Source organism: Entelurus aequoreus, linkage group LG09 (assembly GCF_033978785.1).
Source record: "Entelurus aequoreus isolate RoL-2023_Sb linkage group LG09, RoL_Eaeq_v1.1, whole genome shotgun sequence".
Classification (NCBI taxonomy): Eukaryota; Metazoa; Chordata; class Actinopteri; order Syngnathiformes; family Syngnathidae; genus Entelurus; species Entelurus aequoreus.
The window spans coordinates 50,482,417-50,508,898 of NC_084739.1; the positions used below are offsets into that span (position 1 = coordinate 50,482,417).

The window sequence follows — 26,482 nt, forward strand, 5'->3', positions numbered from 1 at the left end:
AATCAATTAAATAAAACTGTTACCAAAGCTGAATCTCTCCAGGACATAAAATAGATAATACCACTCCACTCGGTCGGATGCCTTTTCCTCATCCATAGATATCACTGCCTCTTCAGTGTTAAGAGCAGGCATATCATAAAATATATTGAAACAACGTTGAATATTAGAAAAGGAGTGCCTATTCCGAATGAACCTGGTTTGATCCACATTAATAAAAGAAGGGAAAATAGTATCCAGACATAAAGCCAGCAGTTTGGATAATAATTTAAAGCCTACTTTTAACAAGCTAATAGGACGATACGAAGTTCACAACAAAGGGTCCTTGCCTTTTTTCAAGAGGAAATACATTGACGCTAAGTTGAGCATTTGCGGGAGACAGCCAGATTCAAACGATTCATTGTACATGTCCAATAATAGGGGGGCTAGCTTATGCCACATTTTTTGAAGGGAGGATAGCCATCTGGTCCCAGGGATTTTCCGTTTTGTAGTGACAACGCTGCAACATTTAATCCCGCAGCAAAAATATTTAAAAACAATATTAAACTCAGGAGTAGAATAAGCAGATGAGTACAGGGATATATAGAAATACTTAAATACATTATTGACCTCAAGATCATCCATAACTATACCTGAATCAGATTGAATCTGCAAAATATAATGGGATGCTGATATTTTGCGTAGTTGATGAGCTAATAGTTGACCAGCTTTATCACCGTGTTAATAGAACTGAGATCTTGATCGCAGCATTTGTTCAGTAGCACAATCTGTCACAAGGACATCAAATTCTACCGAGAGCTGAAGTATTATATTTTAAACATGAATCATAATTAGCTTCAAGCAAATTATATGCGTACAAATATTAGTGTAAGAAATAGAAGATAAGGAATCACATGTGTATCTGTATTGGCAGCCATACAATACAAGAGTGCAGTATTCTGAAAAACATTAGAAAGTGGTTTCAAAACAACCCATGCATTATCCTAAAGTAGATAAAAAGGTTGCACATTTATATAGCAGAACTACATACCACAGAGTATTGTGAGCAGTGTTTTGAACCTGAGTGGATACAAACGAGCCCTCCAGCTTGACACAAATACAGTATGCAGATATAGTAGTTTGGTAGCTTTGTTATGGTACTGATTAGGAGCTGTCAAACGCAAATGATGCCGGTTCTAGCACTCCGTAGCCGTTTATCTTATTCAGTTTCATCTGGTCCACAAGGAGAAGGCACTCGGTCTCCAGAACGGGTTCTTTCTTGGTGAACAAGTGGCTGATCTCCATGAAAGTCTTGTTTTTGGTTTCAGGCATGACAGCGTAGACGTAGACGGCCACAAGTATACAAATGCTGGCGAACACCAAGTAGCAGTAAGACCCAGCTGACATCTGGTAGGATGAAAAAGAAAAGCATGATTATGTCTTAAGTTTTTTATTTTTTTCAGGTTTTTTGTTGTTGTTTTTTTTAGCATGTCCTGTCGAGCTACTTAGGCAAATAATACTCTTGATGTATATGCCCATATCTGCTGTACAGATGTACTCTACAAAAGACAAGTGTGGGATACTTCTCTTGTTGCCTTATTTGTATTTGACTTTATTAAATAGATTTATTTAATGTTTGTCGCAGCTGGACCGAAACAGGAAGGGATATAAAAGAGAAAAAGGATAACAGAGGAGGGGGAGATTGCGGAGACATGAGGGGGATAAAAGATACAGAAAACAAAAAAACAAAAAAAACAACAACAACAGAAGAACAGTAGCAACTACGATACGTACAAATTTGACCAGTGTTGGGTTAGTTACTGAAAACCAGTAACTAGTTACAGTTACTAGTTACTTTATTTAAAAAGTAACTCAGTTACTAACTCAGTTACTTACACCAAAAAGTAATGTGTTACTGTGAAAAGTAACTATTAATTACTTCTATTTTTACAAACCCCGTTTGAGTTGGGAAATTGTGTTAAATGTAAATATAAACGGAATACAATGATTTGCAAATCCTTTCCAACCCATATTCAATTGAATGCACTACAATGACAAGATATTTGATGTTCAAACTCATAAACTTTATTTTTTTTTGCAAATAATAATTAACTTAGAATTTCTTGGCTGCAACACGTGCCAAAGTAGTTGGGAAAGGGCATGTTCACCACTGTGTTACATGGCCTTTCCTTTTAACAACACTCAGTAAACGTTTGGGAACTGAGGAGACACATTTTTTAAGCTTCTCAGGTGGAATTCTTTCCCATTCTTGCTTGATGTACAGCTTAAGTTGTTCAACAGTCCGGGGGTCTCCGTTGAGGTATTTTTGGCTTCATAATGTGCCACACATTTTCAATGGGAGACAGGTCTGGACTACAGGTAGGCCAGTCTAGTACCCGCACTCTTTTACTATGAAGCCACATTGATGTAACACGTGGCTTGGCATTGTCTTGCTGAAATAAACAGGGGCGTCCATGGTAACGTTGCTTGTATGGCAACATATCTTGCTCCAAAACCTATATGTACCTTTCAGCATTAATGGCACCTTCACAGATGTGTAAGTTACCCATGTCTTGGGCACTAATACACCCCCATACCATCACAGATGCTGGCTTTTCAACTTTGTGCTTATAACAATCCGGATGGTTCTTTTCCAAAAACAATTTGAAATGTGGGCTCGTAAGACCACAGAACACTTTTCCCACTTTGTATCAGTCCATCTTAGATGAGCTCAGGCCCAGCGAAGCCGACTGTGTTTCTGGGTGTTGTTGATAAACGGTTTTTGCCTTGCATAGGAGAGTTTTAACTTGCACTTACAGATGTAGCGACCAACTGTAGTTACTGACAGTGGGTTTCTGAAGTGTTCCTGAGCCCATGTGGTGATATCCTATACACACTGATGTCGCTTGTTGATGCAGTACAGCCTGAGTGATAGAAGGTCACAGGCTTAGCTGCTTACGTGCAGTGATTTATCCAGATTCTCTGAACCTTTTGATGATATTACGGACCGTAGATGGTGAAATCCCTAAATTCCTTGCAATAGCTGGTTGAGAAAGGTTTTTCTTAAACTGTTCAACAATTTGCTCACGAATTTGTTGACAAAGTGGTGACCCTCGCCCCATCCTTGTTTGTGAATGACTGAGCATTTCATGGAATCTACATTTATACCCAATCATGGCACCCACCTGTTCCCAATTTGCCTGTTCACCTATGGGATGTTCCAAATAAGTGTTTGATGAGCATTCCTCAACTTTATCAGTATTTATTGCCACCTTTCCCAACTTCTTTGTCACGTGTTGTTGGCATCAAATTCTAAAGTTAATGATTATTTGCAAACAAAAAAATGTTTATCAGTTTGAACATCAAATATGTTGTCTTTGTAGCATATTCAACTGAATATGGGTTGAAAATGATTTGCAAATCATTGTATTCCGTATATATTTACATCTAACACAATTTCCCAACTCATATGGAAACAGGGTTTGTATTTTTTATTTTTTTTAAGGCCCCCTTTATTGCCCTTTTAGCTTTAATTTCAGTACTGTTATTGCACCGGAGAATAATACAATCTGTTGATCAACTTGACATGCATTTGCATCACTGAACTCTGCTAAGCAATGTGGTCTACATACAACACACAAAGACAAAGATATGTTTCAAAGTGCCAATTTGTTTCAGGCCAGAAAAAATGGACAAACGTATTTTAAATAGCTGCAACATAACATACATAATTAACAAACATCATAATAACAACATGTCACAACATAGCTGTAAACCTGGCTTCACCCAAGGAAGGCACACATGACAAGCACACAAAGCCTAACCAGGTGTTTTTTTCTCTCAAAGAATTCTGAAATAAAATCATGTTTTCAGGAGATCAACACTGTACTGAAGCCCAGAACACTCTACACATTTCCCCACTTTTAGTTTAGAGATAAGGAAAGATTGGCCTTGCCCACTAGGATCCCTCTTTATGTTTGTGAACTTTATAGTCTATACATTTAGAGTGATGTGATAATTAGACAATCTAGAATGAAAGAGCAACAGTATATAAGAGAATTGACTGAGTGTGTGTACCTTCAGTGCTTAATGATAAGCAGAGGCAGAGTTTGGAGTGTTTTCTTTACCTTGCTTTCCATTTGTATGTCCTCACTGTCCAGGTACTTGGAAAATGTTTTCCGTGCCATTTGCCATTTGCCGTTTGACGGCGGGTGTCATGCTAATTAGCTGTCTGAAAGCGGGTGACTCCACTGTAGAAATAGCCTGCATGTCTTCTAGCACATACGCTGCAATGGCTCTATCAATGTTGTTCTGGCTAGCAGTCCCTCCGTTAAAATCCAGCCGCTGTTGCTTAAGTGGTGGTGGAGGTGGAGGTGAAGTGTGTCTCTCTTTACTAGCTTTGTCCAAGCATGTTGCTTTTGTAGCTGTTTAAGCAGATTTGAAATGCTGTTTTGGGCAGTAGATAGGATCTTTGATCCAAGACACAACTTACATTTAACTAAAATGTTCTTTTCTTTGTGCTCGACAAAAGAAAAGTAGTAAGAATATCTCCATGTTAAGAAACTTGACTTCGGCTCCGCCATGATGTCTTGTTAGTAAACACAGACACAAACACCCCCCACCCCACACCACCCCACCTCCACACACACACAGCGCGCCTCTTCTCCCCCTTGTGACACAGGAAGATTCAGAAGGACGACACTGCAGCTCTCCAATAAAACACACTCAGATATTCTCAGTTTGTAGCTGATACTACATAAAAAATAACGTAAAATAACGCAGTAACGCATCATGTAGTTAGATTACGAGTTACCGCCGAAAATAACGGCGTTACAGTAATGCGTTACTTTGTAACGCGTTAGTCCCAACACTGCAGATAACACAGAAAGACAATGAACATTAATGCACTACAAAAGGAAAAAATTAAAATACCAATATAAATAACACAATTGATATTGAATAATAATAATGATTACCTTTAACAGTGCAATTGTTTCAAATGCAACAATACATAAATGTAATGAAAACATGAATTACCAAAGAAAGCAGATAAATGGAGGGGAAAAAGAAAAGAGTGCTACATTAACCTTGTAGATTGTTAAAGTATAATAGGTTAAGCTTTATCAGAGTGCCTTTTTTTACCCAGTTCCCCTCGGGCGTGACAACATAAATATATGTTCGATGAAACATGATTATATGTATGTATACATTGATGCTTGTGTGTGTATAGTATGTGTATATGTATGTTTGTACAAGGAACGTGCGTGTGGATGTATGTACCAAGTGTGTATGTATGTACTGTATTTGTATATGTATGTGGGAGCGTATGACCTATTGACCTATGGGCACAAAGGACGGCGCAACAGAGTGGGAGGGCATGCCTGGGCCGACACCTGAGAAGCCAAACAACATGACAACAAACCAAAACTAAGCCTTGACAACCATCATGTGCCATCACAAGCCACAATAGCAGCCACCCCCTCGAACTAGACTAAGCAACCACAGGTGCCAGCACCACAAACAAACAAACAATCACAGCAAAACCCCCAACAGCTAGCACCACCTGATGAAATTAAACGACCGAAAAACAGCGACTGACAACCACACGCCGACAAAACCATGGACACTAGCCAGCGCCAGACCGTTAGTCAGCGCAAATGCCACTACATAAACATGAGACATCAACGCCACTCCCTAATCCAAACTTGCACAAACACACCGCCGAAACAACCAAGCCACAGAACCAACACCAAGCAAAAGGGCTGCGCTGCCCTCACACCAAGTCATTGATAGCGCTAAGCCGACACAGACGGACACGGACTCGTGCGACGCCACAAACAACCGACAACCTAATCCACATCTATAAAAAAAAACTGTCAAAAAGATGACAACCACGTCTAAATACACAAATAAAAACACCATGAAGCCAGAACAACACTACATGACCCCTCCACCCAGAAAGCCTACTGCGCAGCCTCTCAATCCAGTCAGACAAACCCCCCCCCAAAAAAAACCACACAGCGCGGCAAAAATACACCAACCTGTGCACAACCAGCCCCCGAGTACACCAAACAACACTACAACCACAATCGCGGAAAATAAAACGACACACAACAACTCCATCCAGCCACTCCACTCCACTCATTGCCTCGGCTGCGCATACCTGAGGGTCCCCCACTCCCTCCCCAACAGAGATAGAACCCACCCCACTGGCCTTAGATGTGATCTAAACCAAGCGCAAAACTCCGCCCACAGACAGAACACGTCTCACTCTCACACCATCAGCGAGGTCCCTGCACAAGATTGGTAGACCAGCAGACCACAGTCCCCAGAGCCTGTGCCAGTTGTGAAGGAAATGAGGGGCCCGGCGCACCCCTAACCCCATCCCACTTGTGCATGTGATATGGGAGTGTATAAGGCCCCCCAGAGTGTCTAATGTGTGTTAAAATTAGGAGGTCAGCCATCACAGCTGACATCCAGTCCCTGAGGCAGATATGTATGCAGGTGGGGACTAATGATACGATTAAAAATGGGTGACATTAGGGTCATGGTGGGTACCTCTCATGTCGAGCTCCCCTAAATGTGCAGTCAAAATTGAGGAATGGACGAGCAGAGGACAAGTCAGGAGGACTGGAGCCCCAGAGAGGTATCCTCCTACCCCCACCACACCTCCCCGCAGGCTATTCCCTCAAAGTCTAAGTTGTAAGTTTTAAGCAAAGTCCAAAAAATGGTTGGAATGTGTTCGTCTTGTTGCTATTGTGCTGCTGATTCTGCCTCTGTCTTTTGTCTGCAGTTGCCCTTGTTTGTACTTACTGGGCAGAGTTGCTGCAGCACACCTGTGGCCACTTCCTATTAGGCCAGCTCTTAAGCTTCATACTGAGACATGCTCAACGCTGACACCAACGCTCCTTTTACACTGGACACCAAATCTGATGTTTTTTGCCCTGAAGTGACACAGATCGGATATTTTTTTTTACCAGTTTAAACACTGTAAAGTTCGTCAAAGCTGATATTTTCGCATCAGATTTGGGCCACATCAGGAGTTAGTACGAATCCGTTTATAACCGGATCTTTTCAAATGTGACTGCAACTACAGTGCAAACAGCACTGGGACCCGTTTGCAACTTTTTTGTCATCTTTGGTCTAGCTATGTAATTTGTGTGTGCAGCACGATCACTTTCCTTTTTGCAATTCTTTACTTCCTCCTCCTGCAGCTGGTTTTCCATCATCTGCCTATTTTCTCTACACAACAGCCACGGCACAAACTTACTAACCCACTGATCTGTGGCGTCCATTTTTCCCCGTGAAGTAGCAAGTTCCTTGTTCATTTACGGAATCCGGTCAGATACATTTAGAGTGATGTGATAATTGTTTGCCGCATGCAAGTGACTTCGTATAACAACAGTAGACGTGTTATAGGAAGTGGATAAGCTAAATTGTTGGCGCAGACATTTTACGAAAGCTGGATGACGGAGGACAGCAAACAGCACACAGTACACAGCATTGCGTTTGCCTGCATACTCAACAGCAACCCTCTGCAGCCATTTATTGATAATTAGACACATCGATGTGTTAGTTCCACCCACACCCAGAGTCAGACCAATGGTCAGCAAGAACATACAACTAACAAAGTTCAACACCCCCACTTGTTCTTGGTTTGACAGGATACAACACAGTGCATTACATATTTACATCCCAAAAATAAGATACACATTTGGCAAAGTTGTAAAATTGTCTATGTGGAGGGGGGCGTGGTCGGCACACCTGCTGCAGGAGTGGGGTGTGTAAGGACCGGTCTCGAAGCACAGCTGGCAGGTGATTGGAATACCCAGCTGGGGCTGATCATCCAATCACCTGCCATGCTTATCAGCAGCAGACACACTGTGGGAACTGGAGTTGAAGCAAGACCCTCAGGTCAGCTGATCAGCTGATCCTGGAGGTACCCAAAACAAAGCGAAAAGCTCAGAGGGGACAGAGCCTTCTCTGTTGCGGGTCCCAAACTCTGGAACGATCTCCCTCTCCATGTGAGACAGGCCCCTTCTTTGGCTATGTTTAAGACCCTTCTTAAAACCCATTTTTATTCACTGGCTTTTAACCCAGCATGAGATTTTAAAGGCCTACTGAAATGAGATTTTCATATTTAAACGGGGATAGCAGATCCATTCTATGTGTCATACTTGATCATTTTGCGATATTGCCATATTTTTGCTGAAAGGATTTAGTAGAGAACGTCAACGATAAAGTTCGCAACTTTTGGTCGCTGATAAAAAAAGCCTTGCCTGTACCGGAAGTAGCGTGACGTCACAGGTTGAAGAGCTCCTCACATCTGCACATTGTTTACACCAGCAGCGAGAGCGATTCGGACCGAGAAAGCGACGATTACCCCATTAATTTGAGCGAGGATGAAAGATTTGTGGATGAGGAAAGTGACAGTGAAGGATTAGAGTGCAGTGCAGGACGCCAGGGTGTATCTTTTTTCGCTCTGACCGTAACTTAGGTACAAGGGCTCATTGGATTCCACACTTTCTCCTTTTTCTATTGTGGATCACGGATTTGTATTTTAAACTACCTCGGATACTATATCCTCTTGAAAATGAGAGTCGAGAACGCAAAATGAACATTCACAGTGACTTTTATCTCCACGACAATACATTGGTGAAGCACTTTAGCTTCGGAGCTAACGTGAAAGCATTGTGCTTAACTGCGGATAGAAACAGAAGAAACATGCCACTGACTGGAAGGATAGACAGAAGATCAACAATACTATTATTACTTCTACTATCAGGAGACACCGAACCAAACCCTGGACCTGTAACCACACGGTTAATGCTGTCCAGCCTGGCGAAGCCTAGCAATGCTGTTGCTAACGACGCCATTGAAGCTAACTTAGCTACGGGACCTCGACAGAGCTATGCTATAAACATTAGCTTTCCACCTACGCCAGCCCTCATCTGCTCATCACCACCCATGCTCACCTGCGTTCCAGCGATCGATGGCGCGACGAAGGACTTCACCCGATCATCGGTGCGGTCGGCGGCTAGCGTCGGATAGCGTGTCTGCTATCCAACTCAAAGTCTTCCTGGTTGTGTTGCTGTAGCCGGCCGCAAATACACCGATCCCACCTACAGCTTTCTTCTTTGCTGTCTCCATTGTTCATTAAACAAATTGCAAAAGATTCACCAACACAGATGTCCAGAATAATGTGGAATTTTGCGATGAAAACAGACGACTTAAGCTGGCCACCGTGCTATTCCAAAATGTCTGCTTCAACCCGTGACGTCACGCGCAAACGTCATCATACCGAGACGTTTTCAGCCGGATATTTCCCGGGAAATTTAAAATTGCACTTTATAAGTTAACCCGGCCGTATTGGCATGTGTTGCAATGTTAAGATTTCATCATTGGTATATAAACTATCAGACTGCGTGGTCGGTAGTAGTGGGTTTCAGTAGGCCTTTAAATTGTTTTTAGCTTTTAACTTTTTTAACTGTTTTTAACTTTTAAACAGTTTTTTATCTAACAACTGTTCTTAGGGTAATTTATATTTGCTTTTTCAATGTGTATTTTTATTTCTGTTTTAAATGTTATTTTTTAGTCTGTCCTTTGCCTCTATTTCTTTGTGGTGTACAGCCCTTTGTTTTTCAACTGTGCTTGTTTTTAAAGGGCTTTATAAATAAAGTTGGTATGGTATGGTATGGTAAGACACACGTATGCAAGACCACGCCACGCCACGCCAAGAGGAGGGAGAGAGAGCAGAAAAGACTGAAAAGTCACAGAACAGTGTGCTGTCCTGGCGCGTGTGCGCAAATAAAAGCATTGTTAAACCTGACTACCGGGCTCACGAGAAGATCTGTCGTGATCAGGGGAACCCACAAGAGGGCAACCTCTACATCTGGCACCCAACAAACCTGATCATCAAAGATGACAAGGTCTGACCCCCTGGCAGCATTGGGGCAGGTTTTTGCGGAGGTGATGGCGGCCAGCCAGCAGCAAGGAGAGGCGCCCCGACTCCAGCTGGCCCAGCAGACCCGGATCCTGCAGTCGCTGGTGGACCGGGTCAGAGAAGCGGCGCCAACATCAGCGGTTGCGGCCATCCACCGCATGGCGGAGACGGAGGACCCCCAGGCGTTCCTGGACATTTTTGTGGCCACTGCGGGGCATGCGCTTGGCCGGAGGAGGAGTGGGGAGTGCGGCTGCTGCCGCTGCTGGCAGGGGAGGCGCAGTGAGCGGCGCCCAGCCTGCCGCTGGCTTCCTGCGTGCGCTTCCAGGACCTGAGGCGGGCGGTGTTGGACCGCAAAGGGTGCTCCAGAGAGGACCACCGGCAACGATTCCAGGTGCTGCATCTAGGCCCGGAGGATTGGCCGTTTGCGCTAGGGCAGCGGCAGCAGGACGCAGCGACGCGATGGCTACAGCCAGAGGAAGCCGACGGCCGGGTGGTGGAACGGCTCATCCTTGAGGAGTTCCTGGAGACGATCCCGGCGCAGACATCGGCCTGGATCCGCTACCACCGCCCTCGAGACCTGGCAGCAGTGGTGAGAATTAAAAGTGTGCATGGGGATATTCACGAGTACCCTATAATGCCGGTGGAAATTTGTTTCAACGGGAGAAAATATAGTGTTAAGGTGGCTGTAAGTTCGCACCTGACGCACCCCTTAATCTTAGGGACCAATTGGGCGGGGTTCGGCGAGTTGGTGAAGCAGTGCGCAGGGGTGCGTTCACGACCGGTAGGGAAACTGAGTATCTGCGCTGTTCTCAGTGGTGACGCGAGGTCATCCGACACTGCCAAGGGGAGGGGGAACCGGCGGGGGATTCGCGGGAGGCCCCCCTGGCTCCCCTGTGTCACCCCATGGAACATTTCCCACTTGAGCAGTCTCGTGATGATACTCTACGCTCAGCCTGGGACCAAGTGATATCCATTGATGGTCAGCTGGAGCGCCCGGGAATAGCGCGGGTATTCCCTCACTTTGCATTAATCAGGGACAGATTATACAGAGTGAGTTGTGACACTCAGACGGGGGAAGAAATCACCCAGTTGTTGGTGCCTAAAAGCCGTCGGTAAATGGTTTTCTAGGCGGCTCACTTTAACCCCACGGCCGGACACATGGGGTATGATAAAACACTCAACCGGGTAATGGTCCGGTTCTATTGGCCAGGCAGACGTGCACCGCTGGTGTGCAGCCTCTGGACTGCCAGCTCGCCAATCCAGCGTCCACCCTCCGGGCGTCTTTGTGCCCATTACCACTCATGGAGGTCCCGTTTGAGGAGATTGGCATGGACCTCGTCGGACCATTTCACCCGAGCACCCGGGGATATCGTTTTGTGCTAGTCCTGGTGGATTATGCAACTCGCTATCCCGCAGCAGTGACGTTGCAGTCCATCTCAGCAAAGAGTGTGGCGCAAGCGCAGTTTCAGGTCATCTCCCGAGTCGGAATCCCGAAAGAGATTCTGTCTGACCAGGGCATGTTCTCCGTGCCATTTGCTGTTTGATGCCCGATATCATGCTAATTAGCTCCACTGTAGAAATAGCCTGCATGTCTTCTACCACATACGCTGCAATGGCTCTATCAATGTTGTCCTGGCTAGCAGTCCCTCTGTTAAAATCCAGCAGCTGTTGCTTAGGTGGAGGTGGAGGTGGAGGTGGAGGTGAAGTGGCATCGGAGTCTGTGTCTCTCTTTACTAGCTTCGTCGAAGCATGTTGCTTTTGTAGCTGTTTCAGTAGATCTGAATTGCTGTTTTGGGCAAGAGATGGGATAGGATCTTTGACCCAAGACACAACTTACATTTAACTAAAATGTTCTTTTCTCTGTGCTCGACAACAGAAAAATAGTGAGAATATCTCCATGTTAAGAAACTCGACTTCGGCTCAGCCATGATGTCTTGTTGTTAGTAAACACAGACACGCCCGCCCCCCGCCCCACACACACACACACGCACACACAGCGCACCTCTTGTGAGACAGGAAGATTCAGAAGGACGACACCGCAGCTCTCCAATAAAACACACTCAGATCTTCTCAGTTTCTAGCCGATACTATATAAAAAATAACGTAAAATAATGCAGTAACGCATCATGTAGTTACGGTAACTGAGTTACTGAATATAAAAAATAATGCGTTAGACTACTAGTTACCGCCGAAAATAACGGCGTTACGTTAGTCCCAACACTGCCAATAACACAAAGGTTTTGTCTTTATATATATATATATATATATATATATATATATATATATATATATATATATATATATATATATATATATATATATATACATATATATATATATATATATATATATATATATATATATATATATATATATATATATATATATATATATATATATACATATATATATATATATATACATACATATATATACATATATATAAGGGGTGTGAATCTTTGGGTGTCCCACGATTCGATTCAAAATCGATTCTTGAGGTCACGATTCGATTCAAAATCGATTTTTTTTTTCAATTCAACACGATTCTCGATTCGAAAACATTTTTTTTTTGTTTTTTTTTGTTTTAATGAAAACAATACACAACAATACCATAATAATGCAATACAAATTCAAAACCAAACCCGACCCAGCCACATTCAGAATAGCAATAAACAGAGCAATTGAGGACACACAAACATGACACGGAACTATCTAAAAGTAGTGAGACAAAAATGAATATTATCAACAACAGTGTCAATATTAGTAACAATTTCAACATAGCAGTGATTACAAATCCCTCATTGATATTATCATTATAAACATTAATAAAAATAAAAAAAAATAAAAAATGAACAATAGTGTCACAGTGGCTTACACTTGCATCTCATCTCATAAACTTGACAACACACTGTGTCCAATATTTTCCACAATGATATAATAAGTCATATTTTGGTTCATTTAATAGTTGAAACAAATTTAAATAATGGATCCCATATCCCAATATATGACTCGTTATTATCTAAACTAAATGCAGTTTTTTCTACTGATATCATCGCCATAGCTTGTGTCAGTATGAGTTGGACTATCAACATCTATCCATGTTTTCAATATTACCCTTTTTGTTATAATGCATATTGAAAGAAATGCATTTTTACTCTTTGATGACACGTTACTAAATTGATGGAGATCTCCAAGAATACAAGTTTGCAGTGTCATTGGACAATTTATATTAAGGACTGTGATTGCTTCTTTTGTTGTTTTCAATGAACAAGAGTTGCCTCGGCTGCCCGACACTTCATACATAACTTGCTATCTACTACTTCAATTTTAAACAGCTGAGAAGATGTAAAATACAAACTATTCAATATCTTAAATTGAGTAAGCTTATCTTTAATGCTTCTAAAGGGCTTATTGGCATTTTTCCAAATATCATTCCATATGTCTCTTTCATCTAAAATGTTTAAGTCCATAATCCATTTCCCAACACATGCATCATTTGCATTTCTAGTGTGGTGTTCATTTATTATTCCATAAAATAGTTTAATTCATTTCTTAAATGTATCTTGATTAAAAAGTGCATCTTCCAGTTCATGGCTATTTAAAGACATACTTTCAGAGGATATGCATTTATTTACAGCGTGTTTTAAAGAGATACAATTTTAAAAATTATTTCTGGGTACATTATATTGCTCAACTAAATCATTGAACGGTTTAAAAGAGTTTTTATTAATAATATGATGAGGTTTAGTAATACCTCCGTCTTTCCATGTTGTCCATTTAACCACATTTTTATTAATTATGATATTAGGATTGTACCAAAGCGGTTGATTTACAGATGTCATTGACTTGATTCCTAGTATTTTCTGACACAGTTTTAGAATGTTAAGGGTGGCTTCTATTGGGCTCTGCCTCAATTCATTAGGTATTTTTTTAATATAATATAAACTCCCCAAAACAATGTCCAAATTCATTAACATATTTTTTTCTATGTTGATCCAGTCCTTATCTGCAGAAGAATGAAACAAGTGGCTTGCTTGTTCACAACCGAAGGAGATATAATAATGTAAGAAGTTTGGTAATTGTAGTTCTCTTTTAACTTGTGTACAAGACAACCTTAAGTATGAACAACTGGCTTTCTTTCCACACCATATCAAATGTGATATCATTGTATGTATTTTCTTAAACCAACTTTTATTAATTAGGACAGGCATCATTTTCAGTATATAATTAACTGCTCGCAGTATACTAATTTTTACTATGTTCACCCGACCCCAAAGTGATATTTGGAGACGTGACCAGCGTTCCATTTTGGATTCTATCTTATTTTTTAAATGTTTAATATTTAGATCTCTGCTTGTATAAAAGTTTGGTGTAATGTGTAGTCCTACATATATGATTTCTGCCTCTTTCCATTTAATTTTGGAGTTCTGAACTTGTGATTTCTTGCAGTGTTTATTAAGTGGTAATATTTCACATTTGTCCCAATTGACTTTATACCCTGATAAACACCCATATTCAGTGATGACATTATTGGTATAGTGATGAGAGGAGTTAAAATGTGACAGGTAGGGAATTATGTCATCACAATACATCGATAGCCTATTATACTGAGAGCCAATTTTTATACCATGAATATTATTTTCACTTCTTATTTTTGCAGCTAAGGGTTCAATAACCAAATTAAATAATAATCCATATGCAGGACATCCCTTTTTTAGTCCTTTTTTTTAACAAAAAGGTTCTGAAATATGATTATTGGTTTTGACTGATGCCATGGGCCTTGTATAAAGCATCTTAATCCGTTGAATAAAATTATCTCCAAATCCAAATTTACGTAATGTGCAAAACATAAATGACCAGTTTATGCGGTCGAATGCCTTCTCCGCATCAACAGTACATACTGCTGTGGGATAAGGGAGACTTCTAGCATAGTAAATAACATTAAATAATTTCCTTGTATTGTCTGAAGATTGTCGACCTTCCATGAAGCCAGTTTGGTCAGTATGAATTAATTTTCCTATTACATTTGATAATCGTGTGGCTAAGATTTTTGCCAAGATTAAAAAGGATTCTCTATTCATTCAATACATAGGATTTCAGCAGGATCTACCCCAGTCTGCTGACATGCAAGCAGAGTAGTAGATTTTTGTAAAAAGCTTTTATAATTGTAAAGGACAATGTTTTATCAACTGATTGCAATAATGTAAATTTGTTTTAACTATTAAATGAACCAAAAATATGACTTATTTTATCTTTGTGAAAATATTGGACACAGTGTGTTGTCAAGCTTATGAGATGCGATGCAAGTGTAAGCCACTGTGACACTATTGTTCTTTTTTTAAATTTTTTATAAATGTCTAATGATAATGTCAATGAGGGATTTTTAATCACTGCTATGTTGAAATTGTAACTAATATTGATACTGTTGTTAAATGATAAATAAATGATAAATGGGTTATACTTGTATAGCGCTTTTCTACCTTCAAGGTACTCAAAGCGCTTTGACAGTATTTCCACATTCACCCATTCACACACACATTCACACACTGATGGCGGGAGCTGCCATGCAAGGCGCTAACCAGCAGCCATCAGGAGCAAGGGTGAAGTGTCTGGCCCAAGGACACAACGGACGTGACAAGGATGGTAGAAGGTGGGGATTGAACCCCAGTAAACAGCAACCCTCCGATTGCTGACACGGCCACTCTACCAACTTTGCCACGCCGCCCCATATTGTTGATAATATTAATTTTTGTTTCACTACTTTTGGTTTGTTCTGTGTCGTGTTTGTGTCTCCTCTCAATTGCTCTGTTTATTGCAGTTCTGAGTGTTGCTGGGTCGGGTTTGGTTTTGGAATTGGATTGCATTGTTATGGTATTGCTGTGTATTGTTTTGTTGGACTGATTAATTAGATAAAAACAAAATTAAACTATAAAATTTTTTTTTTTTTAAATCGATTTTTTAAAAATGAGAATCGATTTTGAATCGCACAATGTGACAATCGCGATTCGAATTCGAATCGATTTTTTCCCACACCCCTAATATATATATATATATATATTAAGATTAAAGATTAAAGTACCAATGATTGTCACACACACACTTAGATGTGGTGAAATTTGTCCTCTGCATTTGTCCCATCCCCTTGGGGAGCATATATATATATATATATATATATATATATATATATATATATATATATATATATATATATATACACAGGAAGTCCCCGGTTTATGGCATTTCAACTTACGGCAACTCACCGCTACGAACGTGCTCCAGGGGCGGGGCGAATAAACGAGGAAGGAGGAGAGACTAGTTTAACGACATATTTGATTGAAACGTTTCGCACATCCTTTGAGTTCCGTGCATTTTCAACACTGTTTTTTTGGACTCATCATGCCTCCCAAACGTGCAGCAGATGCGGGTGCAGGTGGTGAATCAAGGAAGAGTAAGGCTATCACGATGGAGGTGAAATACATAAAGCATGATAGAGCATTCTGAAAAGGGTGAGACGCCATCGATCATTGGGAAAGCATTGTCTTTAAACCGTTCGAGTGTAGGCACCATTGTGAAGGACAAAGCACGCATTCTCAAACATGTGAAAGGTTCAGCACGTATGAAGGCCACAGTGATTACTAAACAACAAAGTGGCCTCATTATCGCGATGGAAAGATTATTAGTGCTTTGGCTAGAAGACCAAAATCAGCGTTGTACGTCCGTCAGCTTGTAGGCCATAAGGTGAACCAGGAAAAAGTGGCTAGAAAGGGATTTTCGTTCCCACGTCTGGGCACTACTCTTTTTTTGCATTTTTGCATAGAGAATGCCATTGTGCACATTAGGTTAAAAGTTATACGCAAAATATCCTGGCCTTTTTTTTTAGAGCCATAAATGTATAACAATAGCAATTACAAAAAAACAAAAATCTTATGTAGCTGTTTTTTCTTGTAAATGTACATTCATTCTGTTAACAGAATCTCTCTCAAAAATTGACATTAATACATATACCTAACATTTGAGACAAGTATTTTAGCATTGGTATACTTTAATTTGAATTTAAACAATGAAACATACAAAAAAAATTAAACAAACGCTTCAAAATAAGTGAATAGCAACCTGTACAATTGAACATACACATGGTACCTTTTGCTAAACAATGATGTTTTATACATAAAAAAAATTCAGTAGATACTGTGTTATAAGAGGAAGTAAAAAATAAAATAAAATAAAGAACAATTTGGCCCAAAATGGCTGACATCAATCAAAATATCGAATAATGCAGAAAAATGAAAATACAACAAACACTGCATTACAGTTTAGAATCTGTACACAATATGGTATATAACAATATTTAAATGAACAAAACAATGTATTGATGTCACAGCAGGTCTTGAGTATTTTTTGTATACATTTTTAATTATTTTGTCTTAACTCTGCACATTGTTAAAGCCATATCTCAAGAATTCTTTGATAGATTTTCCTCAAATTTTGCACAAACTCAAACTATGATTATTATAATTATTTTAAGGTCAAGTGCACTGTAACCTAACATTCTATTTTTAAAGTATTTAACTTAAGTAATTAAAAAAACGGAAATAGTAAAATACTCAGGGATTGTTCTCAAATGTGGCAAAAACTCACATTTTTATTAGAGAACTAACTGATTAAGTGTGACTTTGCGTATTCTGAACGAGGGAGACATTGTTCATCTCTTAGCAAAAACTATCATCAGAGCCATCTTCCCATGTGCTTTTATCCTCTGTTTCCATGGAAATATTGGCACAATTTTGGCACCGACACAAATCAGTACAGGACAGTCGTGCAGACATACAGGAACATCTTCCTATCTCACATTTGCTCTGCTTGCAGCTGCAGTGGACTACCTTTAACATACTATCAGGGGCAGGATTTGAAGTCATCCATGTAACTTTTAACTCCCCATCCTCAATGTGCCATCCATTTCCATTGGGTGATATACCTTTTTAGAGAATGCCTCATTATTGCAGCCTGGTAGTTTGCCCTTTTGCAGTGTTGGTGCAGGGCGTGACTTGTAGGGGGCATTGAGAGTTCCAGCAAAGCTGATGATGCCTTGCAGAATACTCTGTACCAGTGACGTGCAGTCAGGGGAGTCAGGTGAGGCGGGGCCTCACGTGCCATCATGCAAAGAAAAAAAATGTAAAAATAAAAATAAAAATTAGATTGTTATATGTATCCAGTGATTATACTATAAAGTTATTTTCCATTTAACTTCACCAGTTTTAGATTATTTTTGTTCAAAATCGCTGAATTTTCACATTTGTCGTTCAAATACTGGAGAAGAGACTTGCGGTGAGTCACCAGCCAGTTGAGGTACGTCACTGAGTTGAGCCTCACCATGGATTGCGCAATGACTCGGCTAACTGCTGGCCTGCTGTGCAGTGAGACCGTATTGCTATATGAGATATATTATACATTTCCATAGTTTAGTTAGCTGAGGTATATAATATACAGTGTATTTTGTCAACAACTGTATGTGTGTAACATATTTCTTGTGCTGAGCAATCATAAAACGGCTACAAAAGACGCACTGTGTGAGGCTCGCAGTAATCCCGCCTCCTGGTGGTAGAGGCTAGTGATCCCAGAGATCATTCTTGCGACTATTCGGCTGCAGAAGAAGTGACAACAAGCAGCAACAGTTAGCAGCGATCGTTTATTTTTGCCTCTTGCCTGGACTATTAACATGGAGGATTACATATCTAAAATAAAACAGTTTTCTAAACTGGACTTTCATTGTAAGCAGGAGGTAATAATTAAAGGATCATCTCCATCGAGACAGAGAGACTTTTAAAACTGAAGAAAGATAAGGAAGACTTCTATAAACAAGTTACCGATGCTTTTGTTCAAAAGGAGCTGCGCATGGACTTCATTTATAAGTAAAGGTAAGATCATAATAACGTTTTTTTTAAATTAAATGTGCTTTTTTGTGTGCTACAGTTTGTATGTGTAAAGTTAAAGTTAAGATAAAGTACCAATGATTGTCACACACACTAGGTGTGGTGAAATTTGTCCTCTGCATTTGACCCATCCCCTTGCTCACCCCCTGGGAGGTGAGGGGAGCAGTGGGCAGCAGCGGCGCCGCGCCTGGGAATAATTTTTGGTGATTTAAACCCCAATTCCAACCCTTGATGCTGAGTGCCAAGCAGGGAAGAATGCTGGTATGAACTTTTAAACATAACCCGTTAACTGCTGCCAATGAAATGGTGAATAAGATACTCTTTAGGGTTCATATGTTTGTAAATCTGACTGTGATGAAGTCAGTGCCTCACCAGCCATGAACCTCACCGCACGTCACTGCTCTGTACCTTGCACCGTTGACATTTTCTGCAGATGATTGGCCATACAGGTGGCACACATATTTGCTCAGCACATCAAATGTTGACTGGTTCAATTCAAAACTGCTTCCCAGATGTGTAAATGCAGACAGGTATTCTACCTTTTCGCAAGCAACAGAAAACGTCTTTCTTTTCCCCTTGCCATGAAAGGCGCTTGTGGAGTCGCAACCTGAGAAAGTATGAAGTCCAATAAGTGCCGAACACACAATGTTTCCAAGGGCTGTTGACACCTTAACAAGGTCAATGATTATTGTCCTGTTGCCAACTCCCGTGAAGAAATACAAGCTACATGGAAAATCTCTCTGCAGACTTAAAACAATAACTGCCACATCTGTATCAGGGCTCTTAATGATGAGTTTCATGTTCTTGTGCAGCATGATGTGCATGTAAGAACACCCTTGTGTCACATTCCTCATGATCACATTCAAGATCCTTAACAGCATTTACAGTTTGTGAACCATCGGTTACTTTCAAGTAGTGACACAGATCTCCATGTGCTATGTACACAGTCAAGTCCTTGCCCACATCTGTTAGATAAGCATCTTTCCACACATCAAAGAGGAATTCAGCCAGTGCCGCTTTGTTTGTTCCATCAGATAGAAACTGTTTCCATTGAATTGGTGTCTTCTGGGTCCTGCCATAAATTTGCATCTGTTGTGTGCCACCAACGGCTCTACGTGACTGTTCTACATTTGTAATGCTCATTTTAGGATACTGGTCTATCACAAAGTCTACCCTTTCACACTTGTACTGCAGAGCCAGCTTGACTAAGTACTGTAGTATGGTCTCAGCGAGCTCTCCAAAGGTGGTTGGTCTGGACTGAAGGGCTTGTATGACCGCCATGCCATCGAACAGAATAGCTCCATTTGCTGGGATTGTATCAACTAGGCAGTCCCCACCTTTAGCCTGTAATAAATCCATGAGAGCTGATTTGTTAGTTTTGGCAAGTGAACCATCCATACTGGCTATAGGATAGGAAACCGTTCCCAGTGAGTAGGATATAATCTCCTTAAGGTCAATTTTTCTACTCTGGCCTAATATGAACATTGAACAGTTCAAGTGGCACAACAGATTTTGCATCGGACACATTTAAATCATCTGATGTGGGTGGCCAGGGGCACGTCATACCGGGAGAGTCACATAGTAGCTGCTTCAATATCATCGCTGCACTATAAAGTGTCCTCGTGTTCTCAGTAGTTTGCGGACCAGCTGTTGTTCTTTTCATGTGTTCAGTGTCACTTTCACCTTGGCTTACTTCAGTTGACTCAGTTGTGTCTGTACCTGATGGACGAGGTAGCCTGTCTATCAGCTTATCTGCAGACAATGTCTCAACAAAAAACAGTTTGCAGATGTTGCCATGCCGGGGCAGTGAAACACCAGTTGGGGAAAGTCCAGAGTCAGCCTTTTCTTTAATTTATCCTGCCTGCAACATAAGAACACAGGGAACGAGGAGCACAAGGGTGTTAATAAAGATATATTCATACTGAAAAGTATTAGTAGTTTAAATATACTATCAAAGCCTATTTATTATCATTCTGATATTTTCCAGCATAAAAGTGTTTTACATCGCCAAAAAAAGCTTCTGTTGTTACCTGTAGTTTGAAGCATCACAATCTTCATGTTTTTGCACCGTATTTAAAAACATTTGTCGTAGCTGGTTCATTCTCAGCACCTCCTGATTAACAGTTATCCTTTGGCGGATAATCCTCTCGCAGAATATGTTGTAGCTGGCATCAAAGGTTGGTTCACTTCTGAAAAGAAACACACAGTCACACACACACATTTAATATGTGCCAATAGGTATGCAGTCAAGATTGTAGCTACATACAAACAGCCTTTACAAGTGCATCTAAAACAAATGTAATATCATGGAAAAGTCCATTCTAAAAGTGAAACTTTTATTTATTCTATATTCATTTCATAATTATTGACACTGTATCTGTCATGCATCTTTAATATGAATTGTAATTTATAGTGTGTAAATAATTGATAATGCAATTTAATAACTCACACTTCTTCAACTGCGGTTCCAGTAACTGTTACATCAGACTTTGTCATGAACCTGATGTACCGTCTGTAACAGGACTTGTGGTACCGTACCTCCATGGCCACACAGTCTCGGTCTTCAATATGCAAGAGAATGCTATTGTCTTGCTTTATCCTGGCAGCGTTCATCAACTGGCCTAAAAATAAAATATGATTAAATGGTTTGTATGTGTGTAAGTGCTACGTGTAGTGTGTGTGTGTTTACCTGCTGAAAGCGTTTCTGCCTGTGAAAGATGGTCCTTCTGCCGTTTGCCTCCCACAGTAACTCTCTTGTCCGTTTTCTTGCAAATGATACAAATGGCAGGGAGCACAGGGCCAGCAGAACTGATAGGCAGGCCCGTCTTCGATCTTAGTTTTTTCTTTGGAATGTCACTTGTCGAGCCTGAAGCGTTGTCCGATGCCACTGACTCATCTTGACCCCCATCCAGCCGTTTGGCCAATTTTTAGGCAGAATCCAAACACTTCTTATCAATGAACCGCCGGAAACAAGTCGGGTGAAGCCCAGCGTCATCAGGAATATCTTTAAATTCAACATCGATACAGGATTTTGAATGTCTCAGCTACTTTATGAAACTCGCCATCACAGCAAAGCCACCGTTTTAAACAATTCCTGTAAGTATCCCACCTTGTGATAGTGAAATCATTCACCTCTTCATTCCTTACAGACGTAACATGCATGTAGCATATTTTGTTGTTCTTTTTTCGGACTTTTTTAAGGTGTTTTAGTGTATTTTCCTCTTCATCGCTAGACGTTGTTGACATCGCTATTTTGGATCTGCGCGGCTACCTGATTGGTCGAATGTGAAGCACGTGACAAAAACATCACCTCTTGGGACGAATATATTGTTACCCTAAGCAAGAAATAGTCCCGACTTTAAACACTAATTAAAAAAATACTCCTGGATGTCAAGTGGAGAACCTTTTTTTTCTCATTGAAAACCAAAATATCTTTTTTAAGAACCAAAAATTATTTAGTGCCCAGACATGGGAACGAGATGAAACGAAAAACGGGTTCACCTTACGGCCTATTGATGCTGATTCAAGAAAAGGCCGAAAGTCTTTTTGAAAAGTAAAAGGCTGAAAAGGGTCCCGAATACGAAAGTGAAGAGTTTGCTGCCAGTCGTGGCTGATTTCACCGTTTTAGGTCTCGTGCAGATTTACATAATATTAAAGTGCAAGGGGAAGCGGCAAGTGCGGATCATGCTGCAGCAAGTGACTTTCCTGATATGTTGGCTGAAATAATTAAGGAAAGGGGATTACAGTGCCGAACAAGTATTTAACGTGGAAGAGAGTCTTATTTTGGAAGCAGATGCCGGATCGTATGTACATCGCCAAGGAAGAGAAATCAGCGCCAGGACATAAAGTGGCTAAGGAGAAACTGACACTTTTGCTTGGAGGGAATGCTGTGGGAGACTGTAAACTTTAGCCTTTGCTTGTTTACCAAGCTGAGAACCGAAGGGCTTTCAAGGGTATTTGGAAGGGCTCACTTCCAGTTACCTGGAAGTCCAACAAGAAGGCCGTCTTTGAAGATTGGTTTACCAACCATTTCGTACCTGAGGTTGAGAGATACTGCGCTGCAAAGAACAATCCTTTCAAGATGTTAGTTCCTGACAATGCACCTGGCCATCTTGTATTTTTAGATGACTTTAATCCTAATATTTGAGTTGCGTACCTTCCACCAAATACCACATCCCTTCTCCAGCCAATGAACCAAGGTGTGATTGCCTCTTTCAAAGCCTTCTATTTACGAAGAACATTCTCGAAGGCAGTCAAAGCAACTGGATGACAAGATGGCAAGACGTTAAAGGAATGGTGGCGGTCATAAAGCATCTATGAAGCTGTCAAGAACATTGCTGATGCATGGGATGAGGTTAAGATTTCCAATATGAATGGTGTGTGGAAAAATCTATGTCCTCAATTTGTGAATGATTATCACGGTTTTGAGGATACAGTTGAAGAAGTGACTGAGAAATTGATGGCTCTTGGTAACCAGCTGCAACTCAAATTGGAGATGGATGATGCGACACAGCTGCTCGAATCTCACGGCGAGGAGCTGAGCACTAAGGACCTCATTGAACTGGAGAAGCAGATGACAGAAGAAGTGGAAGCAGGAGAAGAGCCAGAACCCAAGAGATTTATAGCCAAGGCATTGGCATAAGCTCTTTGGATGATCGAAGAGGCAATATCAATGATAGAAGGCCAAGATCCCACCTCAGCAAGGTACACTAAGGTCTACAGATCTGCGACAGATTCTCTGAGGTGGAGATTTACGAAAAGAAAAAGAAAGCTTCTTATCAAACGTACCTTGTACGTTTTATCAAGAAGGTTGAAAGAACTCCATCACAAGACCCTGTGCCTTCTACCTCCAAAGCATCACAAGACCCTGTGCCTTCTACCTGCGCAGACCTTGTACCTCCAATCGACAGACTCTCCAACTTCCTTTGCTTCAAGCTCTTCCGAATAAGCCTGTTTTTGTGCAAAGCACAATAAAAGTAAGTGCTGAGACTCAATTGTTGTTTATGTTATATTTATGTATATACTTTAGATTTACGTACGTACCCGCATAAAATAGGCTTGTGTTCCGACTTACATACAAAACCGACTTACAAACGTACGTAAGAACGGGGACTTCCTGTATATATATATATATATATATATATATATATATATATATATATATATATATATATATATATATATATATATATATATATATATATATATATATATATATATATATATATACACTACCGTTCAAAAGTTTGGGGTCACATTGAAATGTCCTTATTTTTGAAGGAAAAGCACTGCACTTTTCAATGAAGATAACTTTAAACTAGTCTTAACTTTAAAGAAATACACTCTATACATTGCTAATGTGGTAAATGACTATTCTAGCTGCAAATGTCTGGTTTTTGGTGCAATATCTACATAGGTGTATAGAGGCCCATTTCCAGCAACTATCACTCCAGTGTTCTAATGGTACAATGTGTTTGCTCATTGGTCAGAAGGCTAATTGATGATTAGAAAACCCTTGTGCAATCATGTTCACACATCTGAAAACAGTTTAGCTCGTTACAGAAGCTACAAAACTGACCTTCCTTTGAGCAGATTGAGTTTCTGGAGCATCACATTTGTGGGGTCAATTAAACGCTCAAAATGGCCAGAAAAAGAGAACTTTCATCTGAAACTCGACAATCTATTCTTGTTCTTAGAAATGAAGGCTATTCCACAAAATTGTCTGGGTGACCCCAAACTTTTGAACGGTAGTGTATATATATATATATATATATATATATATATATATATATATATATATATATATATATATATATATATATATATATATATATATATATACTTGTCCAGGGTGTACTCCGCCTTCCGCCCGATTGTAGCTGAGATAGGCTCCAGCGCCCCCCGCGACCCCGAAGGTAATAACTGGTAGAAAATGGATGGATGGATATATATATATATATATATATATAGCTATATATATATATATGTTTTTAGCATTTCTTTTTAATGGTAAATGGTTTACACATGTATAGCGCTTTTCTACCTTCAAAGTACTCAAAGCTTTGACACTATTTCCACTAAATCGGCCCTAGTGTGTGACTGTGAGTGTGAATGTTGTCCGTCTATGGCAGGGGTCGGCAACCCAAAATGTTGAAAGAGCCATATTGGACCAAAAATACAAAAACAAATCTGTTTGGAGCCTCAAAAAATTTAAAGCCATATTACACATAGTGTGTCATGAGATATAAATTGAATTAAGAGGACTTAAAGGAAACTAAATGAGCTCAAATATACCTACAAATGAGGCATAATGATGCAATATGTACATATAGCTAGCCTAAATAGCATGTTAGCATCAATTAGCTTGCAGTCATGCAGTGACCAAATATGTCTGATTAGCACTCCACACAAGTCAATAACATCAACAAAACTCACCTTTGTGGATTCACGCACAACGGTAAAAGTTTGGTGGACAATATGAGACAGAAAAAGAAGTGGCATAAAACACGTCCTAGAAAGTCAGAGAAAGTTATACATGTAAACAAACTACGGTGGGTCCAAGGACCGCCAAAATTAGTAGGACAAAACGGTGCTCGCCAAATACTCGAATCAGTGAAGCATGTTTAATATAAACAGTGTACTTTAAAACAATTAGGGAGATTTGTGTCATGTTTGTCCTCCTACAGAAACCATATTAACACAAAAAATATATTTTTTTCCCCTCATCTTTTTCCATTTTTCATACATTTTTCAAAAGCTCCAGAGAGCCACTAGGGCGGCGCTAAAGAGCTGCGGGTTGCCGACCCCCGGTCTATGGGAACAATCAATTCTAGCTCTAAATCACTTTACAAATGTATAAAAAAAACATCAACAATACTTCACTTACGTTCCGTTCCATAACCCATAAAATAACCAAACTGTAGCGACAGTGTTATTGTAATAGCAAACTTACTCTTTTTCTAGCAGTGTAACACATTGGCGTGCTACAGCAATCAATTCTAGCTCTAAATCACTTTACAAATGCATAAAATAACCGTCAACAATACCCATACAATAACCAAGCTGTAGCAACAGTGTTATTGTAAGAGCAAACACGGGGGAATTATTTTTCTAGCATTGTAACACATCGGCGTGCTACAGTATTAGCCATGAAAGCTTACTACGGCAATTTGATTGATTGATTGAGACTTTTATTAGTAGGTTGCACAGTGAAGTACATATTCTGTACAATTGACCACTAAATGGTAACACCCGAATAAGTTTTTCAACTTGTTTAAGTCGGGGTCCACTTAAATTGATTCATGATACAGATATATACTATCATCATAATACAGTCATCACACAAGATAATCACATTGAATTATTTACATTATTTACAATCAGGGGTGTGGAGGGGGGGGGGGGGGGGGGTAGGATATGGACAGCAAGTAGTGGACAGAGAGAGAGAGAGAGAGGGATCAGAAGGCATAAGAAAAAGTATCTGCATTTGATTGTTTACATTTGATTATTAGCAATCCGGAGAGGGTGTTAGTTTAGGGTTGTAGCTGCCTGGAGGTGAACTTTTATCGCGGTTTTGAAGGAGGATAGAGATGACCTTTCTTTTATACCTGTTGGGAGCGCATTCCACATTGAT

At 40.3% G+C, this 26,482-nt stretch overlaps 1 protein-coding gene across 1 annotated transcript in view; it reads right to left on the minus strand.

Moving 5' to 3' along the window:
• Positions 1 to 548: 548 nt before the first annotated feature.
• The window catches only part of slc2a15a (solute carrier family 2 member 15a), a 154,600-nt gene continuing 128,666 nt past the window's right edge, over positions 549 to 26,482 (minus strand). The window contains exon 12 of the mRNA XM_062058896.1: positions 549 to 1,383. Coding sequence (XP_061914880.1) covers positions 1,141 to 1,383 — 243 coding nt within the window. The 3' untranslated portion in view covers positions 549 to 1,140. The remainder of the gene's footprint in view (positions 1,384 to 26,482) is intronic.